Source organism: Balaenoptera ricei, chromosome 8, assembly GCF_028023285.1.
Source record: "Balaenoptera ricei isolate mBalRic1 chromosome 8, mBalRic1.hap2, whole genome shotgun sequence".
NCBI classification, from domain to species: Eukaryota; Metazoa; Chordata; class Mammalia; order Artiodactyla; family Balaenopteridae; genus Balaenoptera; species Balaenoptera ricei.
The window spans coordinates 17,794,107-17,813,974 of NC_082646.1; the positions used below are offsets into that span (position 1 = coordinate 17,794,107).

Sequence of the window (19,868 nt, forward strand, 5' to 3'; positions counted from 1 at the left end):
CTTTGCTGTTATGCAAATGTAAGCAAGGGCCATTGCCTTGGGTGGGCTAGGGGGGTAACCAAATGCAGACGTTTTCAGACGCTGTGACCTTCATTCTGGGTGAAGGTAGATGGCACAGTTTTGGGAGAGCCCAGTCTCCACAGACTTTGTAGCTTCCTTCGGGCCTGGGTGACTGGTGCTGGCTCCTGGGGAGCTAAGTGTGCTGCCTTCTGGGAACAGTTATTTGGAGAAAGGATGCACATGTCTGACCCTCCCCACCTGCTTACAGGAACAGAGCTGGACTTGGCCTTCTTGATGCAGCCTGGACTGGCCTGTTAGTGGCCTTCAGGACAGAATCTCTAGAACTCGTAAGCAGGTTAGAATGTTGTGATGTGAGTGTCCTAGGATAACTGAACAATTGGAAATGTCTCGGAAATGGACCAATACTGTGTTATTTACAACCAAGTAAACAAAAATGTACTGGTGTTGGACTCTCGTGCCCTAATGTGACTGTCATTGCATGTCTGGGGAGTGGGGAGGAAGGACTCTCCCTTGTGAGAAGCAGAAATGTCCACTGTCAGTAATCCTAGGAAGAGAGAAATCTTGGGATGAGAAATGAAGACTAGAGAAAGGGGCCTCAGACCGGGGTGAGGAGGAAACTCCTTCTCTCTCTCGGGTAGGGGGAGGCAAACTTTTTTTTACAAAGATCCAATAATAGATATTTTAGGCTTTTCAGGCTATACATACAGTTGCTCTCGTAATTACTCAGTTCTGCCATCACAGCAGGAAAACAACCATAGACAGTACGCAAATGAATGGCCATGACTATGTTCCAATAAAACTTTACAAAATGGGCAGCAGGCTGGATTTGGCTCCTGGGTCGTAGTTTGTCAACTTCTGTTTTAGAGCCTCGGGGTGATGGGCATAGGACCCAGAAAGGGTGGCCGTGCCATATGGAGGTATGCTAACTCCAAGTAGATAAGTAGATGCTTGGCCAAAAGCTATGCCAACAGGCTACCTTCCAGGACCCTCTACGGATGTGGGCTCTGAGATACTTGTTGCTTTCTTTTTTTTTTTTTTTCTTTTTTGGCCACACAGCGTGCCTTTCAGGATCTTAGTTCCCTGACCATGGACTGAATCCAGGCCCTCAGCAGTGAAAGCGTGGAGTCCTCACCACTGGACCACCAGGGACTTCCCAAAGATACTCGTTTCTAATAGCACCTGTAAGACAGGGTCTCTTTTCTCTCTTACTAACTCCTAAATTTCTATTCAGGTATAAAAGTCACAGCCTTGGCTCAGGTGTGTTGAGGGAAGTAAAAGAAAGGCCTACCCCATTCTTGAGACCAAGAGGCAAAAGTGACAGCTGTTCTCTGACCCTGGGTGGTGGTAGCACCAGTAGACCCCAGAGGAGGACATGGTCCCCAGAGAAGACAAGAAGTGAAGAACAGGAGAAGTCTGTTCCTGGGAGAGAAGAAGGCATCAGGGCCCCCCAGGAAATGAGGAGTGAATAACTGCAGACACTTCTCTGTAGGCATGTGTGGGCTTAAGCCATCATAACTGGGATATTCAAGGAAAATGAGGTATTCTTTTGTAATCATAGGCAGTGAAGACTAGACATGCCCATTTGTCATGTTGGAGTCCTTATAACACCAGCACACATGGGGAGCACAGAGTAGGTGGTCAACTAATGGTTCCTAGGCAGACTGACCACTCCAACCCTGGCCTAGATGAACCACTGGGCCCCAGCCATTAGCCTCTACTCAGAACAATGACCATGGCAGTTGGAACCAAGGATTGAAGTCAACTGGGCAAGCCAGAGGAATTGCTTTAATTGGCGACCCCAAGGTATCATACAGATGTGCTCAGCTTCCGCCCCACCAGGGAGAAAAGCCCTTCGTTGTTGGCCATGTCGGAAGAATAACTTTGGGAGATCACTTCAAACTGTTCAATGGTGTAGCCGGCCTCCCTCACGGCAGCCTCCACTGCCTCCCGGCCCAGGCAGAGGCTGGAGAACCTCTGCTCGCCGATCATGTAGTAGCTGCTCTTCAGAGCATCCACGAGCACCAGGAAGCCCCCCGGCTTCAGCAGGCTGCCGAGGTTCCTGAGGGCCGTGCGGTAGGCAGGGAGGTCCGGACAGGCGGCGTCCAGGCACAACGTGCTGAGCAGGCAGTCGGCCGGGGGCAGTGGGACAGCCCCCAGCGGCCAGCTCTGAGTCACGTCACACTTCAGGACCTGCTTGAGCGCCCGCCTCAACTTCTCCTCCTTCTCTGGCCCCTTGACTCTGAAACACACAAACCGACAAAGATCGCTGGCTACCCCACTCATGGGAACCCCAGATCTCTTAGGTCAGGAATGAAAATGGCAGTGTTGTCCCAAACATTATAACCTTAGGGCCATCCCTGTTGTAAAAACAGAGAAAGAAGAAATGAGGGACCATTCTGGTATCTGAATGTGACCATATTACCTTGCGCTGGGTTAAATCTTTTTTACAAAGTAAATAATAATATGGAAATGATAATAAAAATACCTAGTTGCCTGCTTCTACAGTGGACTGCCCCATGAAATTATTCTTCTTCTACTGCTTAGAATAGTGCCTAGATCATTTATTATTGTTATTATTATTATTATTACCCTTGTTCCCTCTGCCAAACTGTAAGGTAGTGACTGTTTGGCCACATATATCAAGCAATAATGGGTTTAAATGCAGAAATGGTATCTTTGTAGTAGCTGCTGATCAATAGGAGGTCATCCATAGACATTCGTAGAAACTGTTGATCATGTCACACAACTGTGACCAGGGCCGTTCTAGAAAGATGAAAACTCCTTGTTTCCATTCTCAGGCTCCAAAAGATATTGCAGGTAGGGAGTATGTTTCCTGATGGAGATAGTTTTCTTGGTAGCCTTGCTAGGAATCCTAACATTTTCTGCCAAATCAATGGGGTTTCTTGAGAGAAAATTCGTTAATGACAGAAGGAGAAAAGGCAAGGGCAGGAGATGGAATCCAGTGCCTCAGATCCTTTTGGAATTTATTAGTGGAGGAATAAAGGAACAAACTAACCAATGAACGAAATTAAATAAACACATAGAGTGAACAAGAGAAACTGCAGAAAGGGAACAGACAAAGGAAAAGAAGTAGCAGAAAATCAGAGAGGTAAGACAAAGAGAGGAATTGCTGAGTGTATAAAGTGCCCAGAAGGCCACTGAGCCCAAATTGTATGAGTGATGATTGAGTATCCAACACTTTGAGGAAGTTAATCAACAAAGCACCAGGGGTGCAAATCCAGGCTTATGTGCAAGGAACACACAGTCACTGGCTCCAGAAGAAAACAGCCACTCAGGCAACAATGCCTGATAGAACAGAGGATGGCCCAACATCAGAGCAAGTGAGAGAGATTTATACTGGGACCATTTCCGTTCATGAGGAAAAGTTGATGGTTTAAAGAAAACTTGGAGATTTACCTCCAGGTAGAATGATTTGAGATAATAGCAATTAGCTGTGGACATCCTATTTAAATATTTAGTTAAAATCTTAAGCCTAGTGTGTATAATCAGTTATTTACAAACATCCTTTAATTGTGTTATAATTTTCCATTTAAGAAGCTTAATAAGCATATGAAAAGATGCTCAATATCGCTGACATCAGAGAAATGAAAATCAAACCATGAGATACCACTTCGAACCAACTAGGATGATTATAATAAAAATGACAGATAATAACTAAGTGTTGGCAAGGACGTGGAGAAACTGGAACCTACATACACTGCTGGTGAGATGGTAAAATGGTCCAGCTACTTTGGAAAACAGTCTGGAAGTTCCCAAAAAAAACAAACAAACAAAAAAAAAGGTTTAACATAGAGATTTAACATGACCCAGGAATTCTGTTTTTTTTTTTTAACATCTTTATTGGTGTATAATTGCTTTACACTGGTGTGTTAGTTTCTGCTTTATAACAAAGTGAATCAGCTATACATACACATATATCCCCGTATCTCCTCCCTCTTGCGTCTCCCTCCCACCCTCCCTATCTCACCCCTCTTGGTGGACACAAAGCACCGAGCTGATCTCCCTGTGCTATGTGGCTGCTTCCCACTAGCTATCTATTTTACATTTGGTAGTGTATATATGTCCATGCCACTCTCTCACTTCATCCCAGCTTCCCCTTCCCCCTCCCCGTGTCCTCAAGACTATTCTCTACATCTGTGTCTTTATTCCTGTCCTGCCCCTAGGTTCTTCATAACCATTTTTTTTCTTAGATTCCATATATATGTGTTAGCATACGGTATTTGTTTTTCTCTTTCTGACTTACTTCACTCTGTATGGCAGACTCTATGACTCAGGAATTCTAATCATAGGATTATACCCAAGAGAAATGAAAACATGTGTCCACACAAAAACTTGTCCATGAGTATTTATAGCAGCATTATTCATAATAGCCAAAAGATGGGAACAACCCAAATGTCCATGAAATTATGAATAGATAAATAAAATGTGGTCTAGCCATACAATGGAATATTGTTCAGTAATAAAAAGGAACGAACAACTGACACAGGCTACAACATGGAAGAACCTTGAAAACATGATGCTCAGTGACAGAAGCCAGGCACAAAAGGCCGCATATTGTATGATTCCATTTATATGAAATATCTAGAAAAGACAAATCTGTAGAGACCGAAAGCAGACCAGTGGTTGCTAGGGGCTGAGAGGACTGGGGGAAAGGAGAATGACCGCTGGTGGGTATAGGGTTTCTTTGGGGAGTTATGAAATGTTCTAAAATCGTGCTGAGGATCACGCAATTCTGTGAACATACTAAAAGCTACTGAATGGCACACTTTACATGCGTGAATCGTATGTTATGTGAACTTTATCTCAATAAAGGTGTTCTATTAAAAGAGAGAGATGGAGGGAGGGAGGGAAGGAGAGAGGGAGAGAGAGAGGAGAGAGAGAGAGAGAGAGGAGAGAGAGAGAGAGAGAGAGAGAGAGAGAGAGAGAGAGAGAGAGAGAGAGAGAGAGAGAGAGAGAGAGAGAGGAGGTTCCTGGTGGCGCAGTGGTTAAGAATCCGCCTGCCAATGCAGGGAACACGGGTTCGAGCCCTGGTCCGGGAAGATCCCACATGCCGCGAAGAAACTAAGCCTGTGCGCCACAACTACTGAGCCTGCGCTCTAGAGTCTGTGAGCCACAACTACTGAAGTCCGCGCGCCTAGAGCCTGTGCTCCGCAACAAGAGAAGCCACTGCAATGAGAAGCCCATGCACCACAACAAAGAGTAGCCCCTGCTCGCCGCAATTAGAGAAAGCCCACACACAGCAACAAAGACCCAGTGCAACCAATAAATAAATAAAATTTTTTTTTAAAAAAAAGAGAGAGAGAGAGAGAGAAAAAAAAGCTTTGCAAGATATTACTTTCAGGGATAAACTGGGAGATACAGGAATGATAATTGCCTTTGACTGGGTCTACCTGTTCCTCTTATTGGGGTAGAAATGGTAGTAGGGTGACAAATTTGCCCCAGTGGTCTGGACTTTTCTGGTTTTTGCACTGAAAATCCCATGTCCTGGGAACCCGTCTCAGTCCTGGACAAACCGGGAGGGTTAGTCGTTCTAAAAATAGGGAAATCAGTTACAAAGCTTCCACCCCGCCTGACAGAACGTGCATAATTTGACAGATCATTTTAAGAATAAAAAATAATAACTCAACATTATGAAAGTCTGTGTGAAACATGGCTTTGAAGAGGTAAATTAATCTAGAATAGAAAAAATTCAAATAACCTATCTTCACCTATGGATAACTTAAGTGTATACAAAAAGCTAAACAAGTGACAACGTAGTGTTCTTTTGAATGTGTCCAAATATGATGCTGTCTCTTGGGAACATTACAGTAATGTGTATTTAAGTGATTACGTCAGAGGCAGGTTGGACCTCTGGGCCCTACTGTGTATGAAGCTATTTTAAAAACACAAGTTGCCACAGAACTAGTACTTGCCAGTCAGATGATGATGGAAATTGTTCCCAAACTGTGAGACACACTGTGAAGTCTGGAAAGCTGGCAGAGAAGGTGCCAATTTGAGAGGGAAATTTGTTAGAAACACCCACTGTCGTGGATACCTGCTTGTCCTCGGGTGCACTACAAGCATTGGTGAACTCAGTTGCCAAGGCAGCTATGTAAAGATTACACCTCAGGGCTCCTCGGGGCCTGTGATACACCTGCAATGAAATGGCCTCGCCTGGAGACACAGGCAATTACCACTCAGCCTCATGTTTAGCTCAAGGGGTAGGGAATAAATACACACCAGAAAAACGTTATGCAGTTTTACAGAAAGCTAACCACCGTGTGGCCGTTTCTCTAGCTCTAAAGATCTAGCCTTTCAAAGGAATCAATATGTAAAAAAAAAAAAAAAAAAAGAGCCACATCCCCTGTAAATATGCTGTCTATAAAAGCCTGAAGGAACTGGGGAGGGAGAGGGGGAGGAAAGGATAGAGTGAGACTCCTGGGAAGAACACTTTGTAAGATTGTCTTTCCAGACCCCAGGTAGTTATCCTGAGATTTAAAGCAGGATCTTCCTGCCCTGACGCTGCAAGGCGGGTGGTGAATCAGAATCCCCTGGACAAGCTTTTTTCCATTACACTTACCTCCCCAAGCCCCATCCCCAGAGGTTCCAGCAGGCCCACCTGAGGGAAAACCATCAAGACGTGTAAAGGAAATGAAAAGCTGAATAAGCTTGGATGTCAACGTGAGAATTGTAAGAGCGAAAGGACTCATCACTGGTGAACCTTCGATACAGGCCACAGCTGAGTGACACTAGGAGGCAGCGTCTGGAAAGCAAAATGCATGCAGTCACTTCTTTTATAAATATTTTTTGACCTTCTATTGTGTGCCAGGAAGAGCACCGGGCAGTGGAGACCTAAGGTGGGACGAATGAGAAACAAATCCTATCCTCATGGAGATTACAGTCCGGTGGGGGAGGAAGACGTAATCCAATGATCATCCACAAAACTGAAACATTAAAGCTGTGATGATTGCCAGGCAGGAGGGGCACACGGCACTAAGAGAAGAATACTGGGAGCTTGACTCAGTGTAGAAGCATGAGGGAAAGCTCCTCCGGAAAGGAGTCAGGTGAGCAGAGAAACAGACGATAAATAAGTAGGAGTGAACTGGACCAAAGAGAGGAGGGAGGGAGGAGGATACTCCAGTAAGAGGAAATAGCAAGAGCAAAGGCCCTTTGGTGGGAAGAAACATGGAGAGGAGAAAGCCAGTGTGGCTGAACCTCAGGAGACGAAGCAGCGCATGGCTGAATGGGAGGCAAAAAGGTAAGCGCCCACCAGTTGACATGGAAGCTGCTAGTCTGGGGACCGCAAGGCAGGTGCCAGACTAGACAGGGCTTCGTGGACCATGTTAAGAATTTTGCTTTTTATCCTAAAAGCCGTGGGGAGATATTAAGGGGGTGCTAAGGAAAGGAGTGATATGATCAGATTTATACTTTGAGGCAATCAATTTGGGACAAGAATGGAGGTGGGAGGCCAGTTAGGAAGGAGAGGATGGTAGCTTGGACCAAGAAAACAGCTTGCATGGAAAATACTGGAAGAAATATACTGGTTTAAGAGGAACTCAGGAAGTGAAGTGGACAGAACTTGTTGCTGGTCATGAAACATGACTGACAGGGAGATGACAGGACTGACTTCCAGGTTTCTGGCTTCTCCAATTAATTATATGATGGTGCCATTCAAGGAGATAAGAATACCGGAAATAAAGCAGATTTGGGGAAGATCATAGCTCTATTCTGGGCACGTTAAGTTTGAGATGCTTTGACACACAGGAATAGAAATGTTTACCATTTGAAGAAATGGACAGTTGAAGGTTTTTCAACCTGTCCTGTTAATTTCCCCCAAGAGATAATGCAGTGAGAGCCCGTGTTCAAGAGAAAGACATCCTTGTAAAAGGCAGAAGTTTTTCCTATGCATCCCTGAGGCAATCATCATGACCACCAAGATCGCGGGTTTGAGAAGGAATATCAATCTTTTACAAGACTTGGGAATACAGAGATGCTTTGGGATAGAAGCAGTTCACTAGTTCACAAAACAAATTTGGCACAGGTATGTCTATTTGGGGCCCTAGACAAACATCTTTTTCAATAGATACGAACATCTTTGTATGGAAAGCATTTATTTCAGAGAACCGCCACCTCTACAGGTGCTCAAGCTTTCTCCTGTCAGGTACACGGAGGTAAGTGGAGGAGCTGCCGTCTGTAGAGGCAACCAGGAGGGGCTCCAACCTCCCCAGACCCCTCCCTGCTGGCCCAAGGGCCGAGGGCTGAGGAGAACCTGCAGAGCACACCTCTAACTCATCCCCACCAGCATGTCCTGACATACCTGTCGGGGAGCTCCGTTCCAGACACCAGTGCTTCTCAAACTGTAAAATGCATACAGTCCCCTGCAGATCTTGTTAAAATGCAGATTCTGAAGGTAGGCCTGAGAATCTGCATTCCTAATAAGTTCCCAGATGATATGGAAGCTGCTCGTCTGTGGACCACAAGGCAATGTGTTCCAGGTTCCAGGTGCCAGAGGTAAATTAATGCTGCTTCTAGGATTTCTTAAGGTAACGCTCATTTTCCTTGGTTCGTGCTTGAGTAGTTAGTTATATCTTAGTATTTGACTTGCTGACTTGATGAATATGTATAGTGTGAGACAAGAATTTGGTACCAGTGTCTTACAACTTTTCAGATAATTGTAAAAATGAATGGTATCTAAATGTCTGAGTCACACTCCAGAGGAACAGGAGGAAAAGGAGACAGCTCAAATTGTCTCTTGCAGCAGTCAACATAAGAAATAGCTTCAGATAAAGAAGAAATAATCTCAGGGGAAATAGGTTGTGGGTTGATAGAGGAACTTGAAGATGCAAGAAAGACATTAGTTGAATGGGATCACAATCATTCTCAAAACAGTTGAAGCCACAAGATCTAGCAGAAGGATAAGGGTGAGAATGCAGAATTTTACTGCCCAAAATACAGTTCCTTAGTCTGACAGAGTGATTGGGAAGGGACAGTGTCTCAGGAACAATTGCTACGAGCTGATGATTCTGGCTTGAGATAAGTAATGCTTTCAGTATCCTGCTAGATGTTAAGGGTTCATTTCTTTTTTTTTTTTTTTAATTTATTTATTTTTGGCTGTGTTGGGTCTTCGTTTCTGTGCGAGGGCTTTCTTTAGTTGTGGCAAGCGGGGGCCACTCTTCATCGCGGTGCGCGGGGCTCTCACTATCGCGGCCTCTCTTGTTGGGAGCACAGGCTCCAGACGCACAGGCTCAGTAGTTGTGGCTCACGGGCCTAGAGGCTCCGTGGCATGTGGGATCTTCCCAGACCAGGGCTCGAACCCGTGTGCCCTGCATTGGCAGGCAGATTCTCAGCCACTGCACCACCGGGGAAGCCCAAGGGTTCATTTCTGAATAAGATGCAAAGGCTTGTGATAGCTAGAGAAATTGAGAACAAAGTTCTAAAAGCCTCTTGAAGCATGATTTGGACCTTGGAAAGATGTGCTGTCTGACAACGACTAAGAACTTTTTGATAAACTTTCCCTGATATTCTATAAGTCCTGGGAAATTCCTTATTTAATAATTTTGAATATTGTCTAAATCCTCATCACTGCAGTTTTCTTCTAGTTAATGTCAATTTCATTCTGTGAAATCACATAGTCCATTTAAAAAGTTTGAAATTACTGTTATCTTGAAGAACATATCTGAAGTTTGAAGGCTCTAGCCAGCATAAAATTCTAAGTAAGGGGTTTACAGGTTAAAATGGCATGTGAAAATAGCCTCTCTTGATTTCTTACTTAATGCGGGGGAAAAACATGGAGCAATGTTTAAGCAATACTAAACAATTTTACAATGTTGCTCATGAGTAAGGGCACCAAAAATACCTTCCCAATATTCATGGGCGTAGAAAATATGTCATCTTTGTGTTCTTCTTGAAAAAGGTCCAAAGACCTATTCAGTTGACTATGACATGAATCGGAATTTAAAACTCAACAACTAAAAAAATCATATAAAATGAGCATAAAATACATCCACATAATTGCAAATATGATTACAAACTGAGAGCATATGATGTTGAAAGAAAATATAAAAATAATACTTTAAATTACAATATTTGGATTTAAAATCTCAAAGTTTAACAATAAACACTGGGAAGGAAGATGCCAGAAGGACTTTGGGTGTCAAAAATTGTTAAATCCCTCATATTACGAGGAAGAAAAGAATTATTGATTCTTACCTGATATTGATAAGCTGAGAGAATTTGTCTCCAGCAGAAATGCATTATACAAAAACACTAAAAGAAGTCCTCCAGGTGAAGGGAAATGATGTCAGATAGAAGCCTAGATCTGCAGAAAGGAGTGAAGAATACTAGACAGGACAGATTTGTGGATAAACACAGGAGACTTTATATATATTTATTGAAAATACTACTGACTGATGTGAATATACTTAAAACTACAAAACTGTACACTTAAAGAATTAAGGTGATAAATTTTATGATGTGTGTTTTCTTAACCAAAATTAAAAATAAAACAATAAAGAAAATAAAAGCACTGACTGCTTAAAGCAAAAATTATAACAGTGTATTATAGTGTTATAGTTTATACAGAATAAATATATGACAACAAGTGTATAAGGGGCAGGAGAGTGGGTTAAAGGAATTACACTGTTGTAATATCTTACATTGTTCATGAGACGTTGCAAATATATTATGTAATTTCTAGAAAAGTCATGCGCACGCGTGCACATACACACACACAAAACACAAAAGAGGTCAATAGAGGAGAAAAAAGTCAATAGAGGAGATAAAGGCATACTAAAAATGTGTATAATTATACTATATAAATGGAAAAACAAAAATTATTTCATTCACCAACAAGAAGCAGGACAAAGGTACAAATGAACACCAGACAGATGGGACAAATAGAAAATATATACCAAGATGGTAGATTTAGACTCAGCCATACAATATCACTAATTACATTAAATGTAAATTGAGTAAACAATCCAGTTAAAATGTAGAAATTGTCAGGTTGGATTGAAAAGCAAGACCTACTACATGTTATTTGAAAAAAAGTCATTTTAAATATAAAAACACGGACAGGTTGAAAACAAAAGGGTAGAAAAAGCTATACCATGTATGTTATTTATCTATTGTTACATAATAAATTACCCCCAAACTTAGCAATTTAAAATGACAAACATTCATCTCACAGTTTCTGCAGGTCAGATACTTGGGTACAGATTAGCTGAGTGTCTCTGGTGCAAGGTCCCTCATGAGACTGTAGTGTTGGCCACTCTCAGAATTGTCCAGTGTCATCTGAAGGCCCACCTGGGGGTAAATTTGCTTCCAAACTCACTCCTTAGGACAAGTGAGTGACTGTAAGAGAGAGCACCCAATAGGGAAGCTGTAGTCTCTTTGTATCCTAATCTCAGAATTGATGTCCCATCACTCTACAGCACCATATTTGTTAGAATCCAGTCATTAAATCCAATGGACACTCATGGGGAGAGAATTAAGCAAGAGCGTGAATACCTGAAGTGAAGATTAGTGGGGACCATCTTAGAGGTCCCTACCACCTTATGCCATCACCAAGAATAAGAAGGCTGGTGTGGCTATATTAATATCAAAGTCGACCTCAAAACAAAGTGTATTACTGGATGTAAAGGGAGATATAATGATAAAATAGTCAATTCATCAAGAAGACATAACAACCCTAAAAGTATATGCCGCTAATAACAAAGCTTCAAAATGCATGAAGAAAATGTTGGCAGAACTATGAGGAGTTAGGGATGAATCCACAATCATAATTTGAGATTTTTAACATCTCTCTCTCCCAGTAATTGATAGAATAAGTAAACAAAAAATCATGTAGAGAATTTGAACAATATTATCAATCTACCTGACTGAATTAATATTTATAGAAACGACACCAACAACTGGACAATATACATTCTTTTCAATGTAGAACACATAGAATGTTCACCAAATAGATCATATGCTGGGTCACAAAATAAACCTCTGACTACAATGAAATTTAATTAGAAACCAGTAACAATATCTAGAAAAAAAAATCCCAACAATTTTGGAAATTAAGCAACACAATTACAAATAATTTATGGTCAAAGAAGAAATCACAAAGAAAATTAGAATATATGCTGAATTGGATAATAACAAAAATATGACACATCAAAAGTCATGGGATGCAGCTAAAAGAGTGCTGAAGGAAAGTGTGAGAATAAATGACCTAAGCTTCTATCTCAAGAAGCTAGAAAAAGAAGAGCATATTAAAACTAAAGTAAGTGGAAGACAGAAAATAAGAAAAGTAAGAGCAGAAATCAATGGAATACACAATGGACAACTGAGAAAATCAACAAAGCCAAAAGCTGGTTCTTTGAAAAGATTAATAAAATGTATCAATCTCTAACAAGATCAATCAAGATTAAAAGAAAAAGACAAATTGCCAATTTTAAGAATGAAAGAGGGACAATCACCAAAGATCCTACAGACATTAAAAGAGTAATATAGGGATATTGTAAAAAAAAACTTTATGACAATAAAGTTGACAACCAAGATGTAAAGGACAAATTCCTTGAAAAATAGTACTTATCAAAACAGACAAAAGAAGAAATAGACAATCCAAACAGTCATTAAAGGAATAATTCTTCTTAATAAAAAACCTCCTCACCCAGGAAGAAACCTTCAGGTTCAGATAGCTTCACTGGTGAATTCTATCAATCATGTAAGGAAGAAATAATACAAACGCCTTCAAAAAATAGGGGAGGAAGAAACACTTCCAAATTATTATATGAATTAGCATCATGCTGATATCAAAATCTGCCAAGCATATAACAAGAAAATAAATTTATAGCTCAATATCCCTCATAAATATAGATGCAAAAATCCTTAGCAAAATATTGGCAAATCACATCCAGAGATACATAAAAAGATTACTACTTCATGACCAAGGGGTTTATGCCAGTTTGGTTTAAATACCAAAAATCATCCAACATAATTCATGTTCTCAGAATATGCAGAAACATCACATGACCATCTCAGTAAATGCAAAAAAAATTTTTGACGAATTTTAACATTTGATTAAAACCCCCCAAGAAACTAGAAATACAAGGGAACTTAGTCTGATAAAGAATTTCTATGAAAAACCTATAAATAATGTCATTCTTAATGATGAATCATTGAACATTTTTTCCTAAGATATGGAAAAAGGTACAAATGTCTGTTCTTATCATTTTTGTTCAACATTGTTTTGGTGGTCCTAGTCAATGTAATAGGGCATAAAAAATAAATAAAGGCATAAAGTTGAAATAGAAGAAGTAAAAGTATTTTTATTTGTAGATGATATAAGAATGTACATAGAAAATACTATGGAATCTACCAAAAATGATTAAAATTAATTAGTGCAATATTTTGTAATAAACTATAATGGAAAAGAATAGAAAAAAGAATATAGATATATACATATATATGTTAAATGAATCACTTTGCTGTACACCTGAAACCAACAGAAGTATTGTAAATCAACTATATTTCAATATAAAAAATAAAATAAAAAATGAAATTAGTGAAGTCAGCAAGATCTAATATACAAAAAATAAATTGTACATCTATATACTAGCAAATGAAACTAATAAAATGAAATAGAAATGAAATTTAAAAGATACAATCAACAGTAGCATTAAAAAACATGAAACACAGGGACATTTTAACAAAATATATGCAAAATACGAGAACTGAGAGAAACTGAAGTCCTAACTAAATGTAGAGATAAACCATGTTCATGGACTGGAGATGCAATATATCCATTCTCCTAAATTGATTTGTAAATTCAAAGAAATTACAATAAAATCTCAGTAAACTTTTTTTGAAGAAATTTACAAGTTTATTCTAAAAGTAATGGCACTAAATTTACCAAAATAATCTTGCAAAGAACAAAGTTGAAGGACTCAAACTATCTGATTTCAATACTTACTATCCCTGGTAAAGGGAATAAAAGACCAACAAAACCCAGTGGAAGTTTAGTGACTCCACATGATACCAAAAAGTTTAATTGGGAACACAAGATAAAACTTCTAGTTTATTCATACTTCTGTATCATAAGGAATTGTACCACCAATGAGTCATATTGATAACTTACATTTGACAATCCACATTTACTACCATTAAGACAATGTAGCAACAGTATGTAAGAAAATGAATATACAGTTTAGAATACTCCTAATAAGCTAAAGTCAGCAGACCTTTAAAAGAAAATGGGAGGGTTAAAGAAATAGAAGCAGACTTAAGAGAAATTTTCAGAAGAGAACTTGACTCAGGAATAAACAAAAGTTGGTAAATAGATGGAAATCAAATATAAGTGCAAGTATAGAAAAATGAATTGACCATCAATCACTCCAGAAGAACATGGAGGTAGGCATACTCCTGAGGGATGTGTTGAGACCACATGATTTTATATTTATACTTGGGATTCAGGAATGTTACCTCAATCCCCCTGTTTTGAGTTCAGAAACATGGGAGTCATCCTTGATACCTCCCTTTCCTCATTCCCACTAACCAATCGCTACCAACTCTTAAATCATTCTCTCTCAAAAATTCACCTTAAAATCTTCTATCTCTCTCCATCACCTAGTCCAAGCCACCAACATCTCTTCCTTCTGCATCTCTTGTTCTCTAAACCTCCAATCCATTCTCTACACAATAGCAGAGAGATCTTTGTAAATGTAAATTGGGTCACATCACACTCCTAGTTATACCTCTGATGTCTTCTTGTTACACTTGAAGTCCACAAGCATTAACTTGGCCTTGAAGGCCCTAAATGATTTGGCATGTGCCTGCCTTCCCTGATGTGAGCTCTAGGAGACAAGGGATCTCCTCTGATAAACGCTAGAACACCAAAGTGGTCTTTTTGTGCCATTTACAAAGGAGTCTCTGGGGTCTTGGCAATATTCATAGCAGCAAAGCCATGATGCTCCAGGCACTGATGGTCGGCTGGGCTGTAGAATGGGAGGCACATCAGGACAAGGGAATAACAAAGTGAAGTGCTCGACTCTTCACCTCTGGCTGGTAGTCTATTGCCAATTTCTTGCGTGGGGAGAAATTAGTAATTTAAACAAACTTTGTTTGCATAAATTTACTTATAGATAGGGTACTATAAGATTTTGATCGTTAGTTGTCGATATGTAAAGCCCTAATTTTATGAATGGTGAGTAACAAATTCTTTTCGAATAATTCCTTTATGCTGCTAATCTCAGTTTAAAAACCTAGTCAGCGGAACTTCCCTGGCGGTCCAGTGGTTGGGACTTTGCCTTCCAATGCAGGGGGTGCGGGTTCGATCCCTGGATGGGGAGCTAGGATCCCGCATGCCTCGCGGCCAAGAAACCAAAACATAAAAAACAGAGGCAATGTTGTAACGGATTTGGTGAAGACTTTGAAAATGGTCCACATCAAGAATTAAAAAAACAAAACAAAATAAAACAAAAAACCTAGTCAGCTTTTTGTTGTATCTGGTGGTGTCAGCATTAGCCACTTTCACAGCAGAGATCTATGCATTTGGATGGCTAGCAACGAGTGTCACTAGGGCAGCAAGCCCCGACCTGAAACCTTCTAGCGAGGAGCTGGTTTGGCCTCTTACTTGACGTTTTCCTAAAACAAGGTCCTACAGTATCTGGCCTGCACAATGCATCCATACACAGGCCTGGAAAGGTTTTGTGACCACTCATCTTGGCTCAGTAACCAACTCTTCAGTTTTTTCAGCTATGTCTTCTGCTGTTCTGGTGCACATACACACACACAGGCGCACACGCGTGCACAACACGCGTGTGCTTCACTCTCGTTCTCTCTCTCTAGCTCTCTCTTCCTCCATTTGGATTTCTCTTTGGTCCCTCCCTCTCTCTCTGTTTCCTTTGCTTTTCAACTTGGACTCTAAGGATAATTTTTGGTTCTGAAAAATGAACTGGCACCCAGGTACCCTAAGAAAGCCAGGAAGAGGACCCGAGTTTCTCTACCTGTTCCCTTCAAGCTCACACACATAGGTCACCACTGGGGACCAGTCGAAGGCCCCGGGCTCCTTCTTCAGCCACTTCTCCAGCTCCTGCAGGTTCCGATCAGTATAGTCAGTGGCGATGATCTCCTTGAAGGATTCACAAGCAGAGAGGAGCTGATAGATGGTGGGGCCAGAGCCAATGTCGATCAGGAGGTCTCCCTTCACACCATCTGGTTTAGAGGAGAGAATGAGGAAGGGGGTCAGGCAACACAGGGTGGCAGATAGAGCTGATTTGCACTCTGTTTGCCAGGACTATGCTGGGGAGCCCCAAGGAGAGCCCCAAAGACAGACCATCTCTCTAGTCAGGCCTCTTCCCTCAATGTCTCTTTTTAAAATATTTTTTACTTTCCATTCCCCATTCAAGGGTGGAGCATGTGGCTGGTATATTTTTAGGTCTAGGAGGAAGGAAAAAAAGATCTGCATCTGGTGTACAGACCCCTGATCCAGAAAGACTGCTACACAGATAATGTAAAAACTATTAAGGAATGCTTTGAGAGAAAGTTAAAATTTTTTAAAAATTGAGTTTTTATAATGTCTTTCTCCAAAAAGCATCCAGTTCTTCAAAAAGCATCCTCCCTTCATGGGAGGTCTTTATCTCATGCACATTCACAACATTCCTTTGAGTTAGGAATAGAATAATTACTAGAATCTCCATTTCTTTTTTTTTTTTTTAAGATTTTCTTTTTGATGTGGACCAGTTTTAAAGTCTTTATTGAATTCATTACAATATTTTGCTTCTGTTTTATGTTTTGGTTTTTTGGCCATGAGCATGTGGGATCCTATCTCCCCAATCAGGGATTGAACCCGCACCCCCTGCTTTGGAAGGCAAAGTCTTAAACCACTGGACCACCAGGAAAGTCCCTAGAATCTCCATTTCTTAAGTGAAATGTCTGGCTAGTGACCTAGCAAACCAATGTAGAATCAAGGACAGAACTCCAGTTTTTGGATTACCCTCTTGCAGGGCCAAAGGAGATAATGGATATAAAAGCACTCTGTAAACTGTAAAATATCCACCCCAATGTTAGTTTTTATCCTAGTTAAATGAATGGGTGATGCCAAAAGGGCTGTCAAATAACTATGATTAGACACAAAAGAGTCATGCCCTGAGACTCTCTCTATATGACTCACATTTGGAGGGGAGACACACAGACAACAGGTAAACTTACCTAGGCAAAATATCTTGAAAAGATTTTTCAGAAGATGCCTAAGAATCTGTTTTTCTGCAGAGTGTCTGGACCCAAAGTTATAATATTTTTCTAGATAAGCCTGAGGGTTAAAATGGCTCAGATAAGTGTCCTTGGAGGTGAAGCCAGATTCCATTGTGTCTCACTCCTGTGCCAACGGTCCACTGCCCTCCTTCTCTCCCCTCCAGAAGCCAGGGAGGCACCCTGCAGAAACTGTCTTCCTGAGTCTCTGGCTATCAATATTTCTTCCACCAGTTCAGCCCATCCCTTAGAGGTAGATGTTTAGTTAAACACTAACTGAGAGAAATATACCAAAAATGTTTTGGCAGTTCTAGGAAGTGATGAAATTCCTGGGGAAGGGAACCTAAAAGAAGGGGGAAGGGGAAGGGGGAGGGCTGTGAGCTGTATGCAACGCTGGGCCAAGGGGTGAAGTTCAGCTGCAAGGGATTAGAGACAAGATGACTCGCCTGGGCTCACCAGGGAAGTTATTTAACTCATAGAAGAACCTCTAGGTTCAGACAGACGGGTCACCTTCCCGTGGCACCATCATTCTTCTTGCAGTGATTCTCCCAGGAAAGAGAGTCACAAATAATGGTTTAAATTTAAACAACTTAAGAAGAAAAAAGAAAAGAAAAAGAAAAAAGGGAAAGATGAGGAGAGGAAATGTGCTCAGGGTTAAAGTATGTTGGCTAAAGAAGGAATCTCAGATGAAGTCTGGAAAGAGAGTAAAAGAGCAGTTTTTTTAAAACTAGATCAATTAACTCTCTCCTTGTACTCCACACACCCCTTCATCCCCTCTCTGTTGTCTGCAGCTTCACCATCCCCCCCAGTGCCATTTCTCAGCAACTGGCAAGCACCTCCTCCCCAACCCCCCACTCTTTCATGTCAATCCATATCCTGACAGTCCTTTCAAAGTGAACTTTAAGCCCCGTACTTCCTTTAAGAATTCCTTAAATTCCCGATTCTGAACTCATACTGCCCTTAGAATTAGTTCAACTAGCCAAGCACTTGATTTTGTGGTGTCATGTATTTGTTCCTGGTTTTGTCTGTGTCAATTTTACTTCCCAAACTAAATTTTACATGTATGATGCACTAAAAAAAACACCTCCTTTAGATCAAGGACCATGGCTCAGTTCTCTTTATAACCCCTACTGCAAATCACTGGGGGGGGGGGGGTCTACCTAACAGGTGTTCAAAACACTGAGCGATTAGTTGACTGTTGTCATATTGTACCAAATGCAATTGCAGCGAATGCACGGTATTCCATGGGTGATGACTTAGTAAGAGCCCATTTGGTTACAAGGCAAAGAGACTCACACAAAGAAGCTCAGGGAATTAAAAGGGAATTATTAATAGGAGACTATAATGGAAATAAATTGCAGGGTATCTAACTGGGTCTCATGGACCAAAAAAATCATTAGGCAGCTAATCTCTCTCTCTTTCTTCCCCTTCATTTTCTTCATCATCTTCTTCTTCTTCCTCCTCCTCTTCTTTCCTTCTTCTTCTGCTTCTTCCCCTTCTTCTCCTTCTTCTTCTTCTTCTTCCTCTTCCTCTTCCTCTTCTTCTTCTTCTTCTTCTTCTTCTTCTTCCTCTTCTTCTTCCTCTTCTTCTTCTTCCTCTTCTTCTTCTTCTTCTTCTTCTTCTTCTTCTTCTTCTTCTTCTTCTTCTTCTTCTTCTTCTTCTTCTCCTTCTTCTCCTTCTTCTCCTTCTTCTCCTCCTTCTTCTTCTTCTCCTTCTTCTTCTTCTTCTTCTTCTTCTTCCTCCTCCTCTTCTCTCTCTCTCCCCCACTCCCTTCTGTGGAAACTGGCTTCTTCTTTTGATCATCCACTATACACATGGCTCCATTCTGGCCATTCCATATGGTGGCCCTGCCCCTGAGCTTAGAGAACCTTCTGACTCATCTCCTCACAGCTGGCTGACGATGTCTGCATGGTGGTGGGGGGAGTAAAGGATCTTTTCGCCGCCCATTGCAGCAACTGAGATGGGACAGACAAATTGTCTCAGGTTATTGCAACTGCTGGATCTTCAAAAGTCAAATCACAGACTTGAAGGATGTAGAATCAAAACAAGGTGTCTTTGGGAGTGGTTCTGAGGGGCTGTTGCACCACTGGTACTTCCTGCTTCTCCTGACTGCCCTGGGGATGGAATACAGCAGGAAGCATCCAGAACTCAGCCAAAAGACAGAAATTGCCATCCTGATTTGCTACCAACAACTTGTATGAAAATGGCAGTTAGAAAAACTAACTTTTGAGATTCTTAAACCTCAGTTTGGGTGTGTAAAATGGGGATAATAAGGGAGGAAAAAATTCTCCTCTACCCCCTTAGGGTCTCTTTCTGGACCTAAGAATTAAATGGACATAAGACAGGTTAACAGGAGAAAAGAATATACATTTAATTAATTTTTTTACATGTACAAAGGTGTCTTCACAAGAGAATGAAGACCTGAAGATGTGACCAGAGCAGGGAGCTTTTAGAACTTTTAGACAAAGAAATAATAAATTTGTGAAAAATTGACAAGACAAAGCCGTTTGGGGTGGGATACTAAATGGTAAAGAAGTAACTAAGAAGGTAAATGTTGGTTCAACAAACTTTGTTTGTACAGATTTCTCAGCCCCAAATTCCCTGTCTCT

The 19,868-nt window shown here is 41.0% G+C and overlaps 1 protein-coding gene across 1 annotated transcript; it reads right to left on the reverse strand.

The window, feature by feature from the left end:
- Window positions 1–1,820: 1,820 nt before the first annotated feature.
- On the reverse strand, window positions 1,821–17,374 carry LOC132369626 (nicotinamide N-methyltransferase). Its single transcript, XM_059929314.1, has 3 exons — window positions 17,221–17,374; window positions 16,017–16,224; window positions 1,821–2,260 (listed from the first exon to the last, which is right to left on the reverse strand). The coding sequence occupies exons 1-3, from the start codon at window positions 17,372–17,374 to the stop codon at window positions 1,828–1,830; spliced, it is 795 nt and encodes a 264-aa protein (XP_059785297.1). The 3' UTR covers window positions 1,821–1,827.
- Between the last annotated feature and the right edge of the window lie 2,494 nt (window positions 17,375–19,868).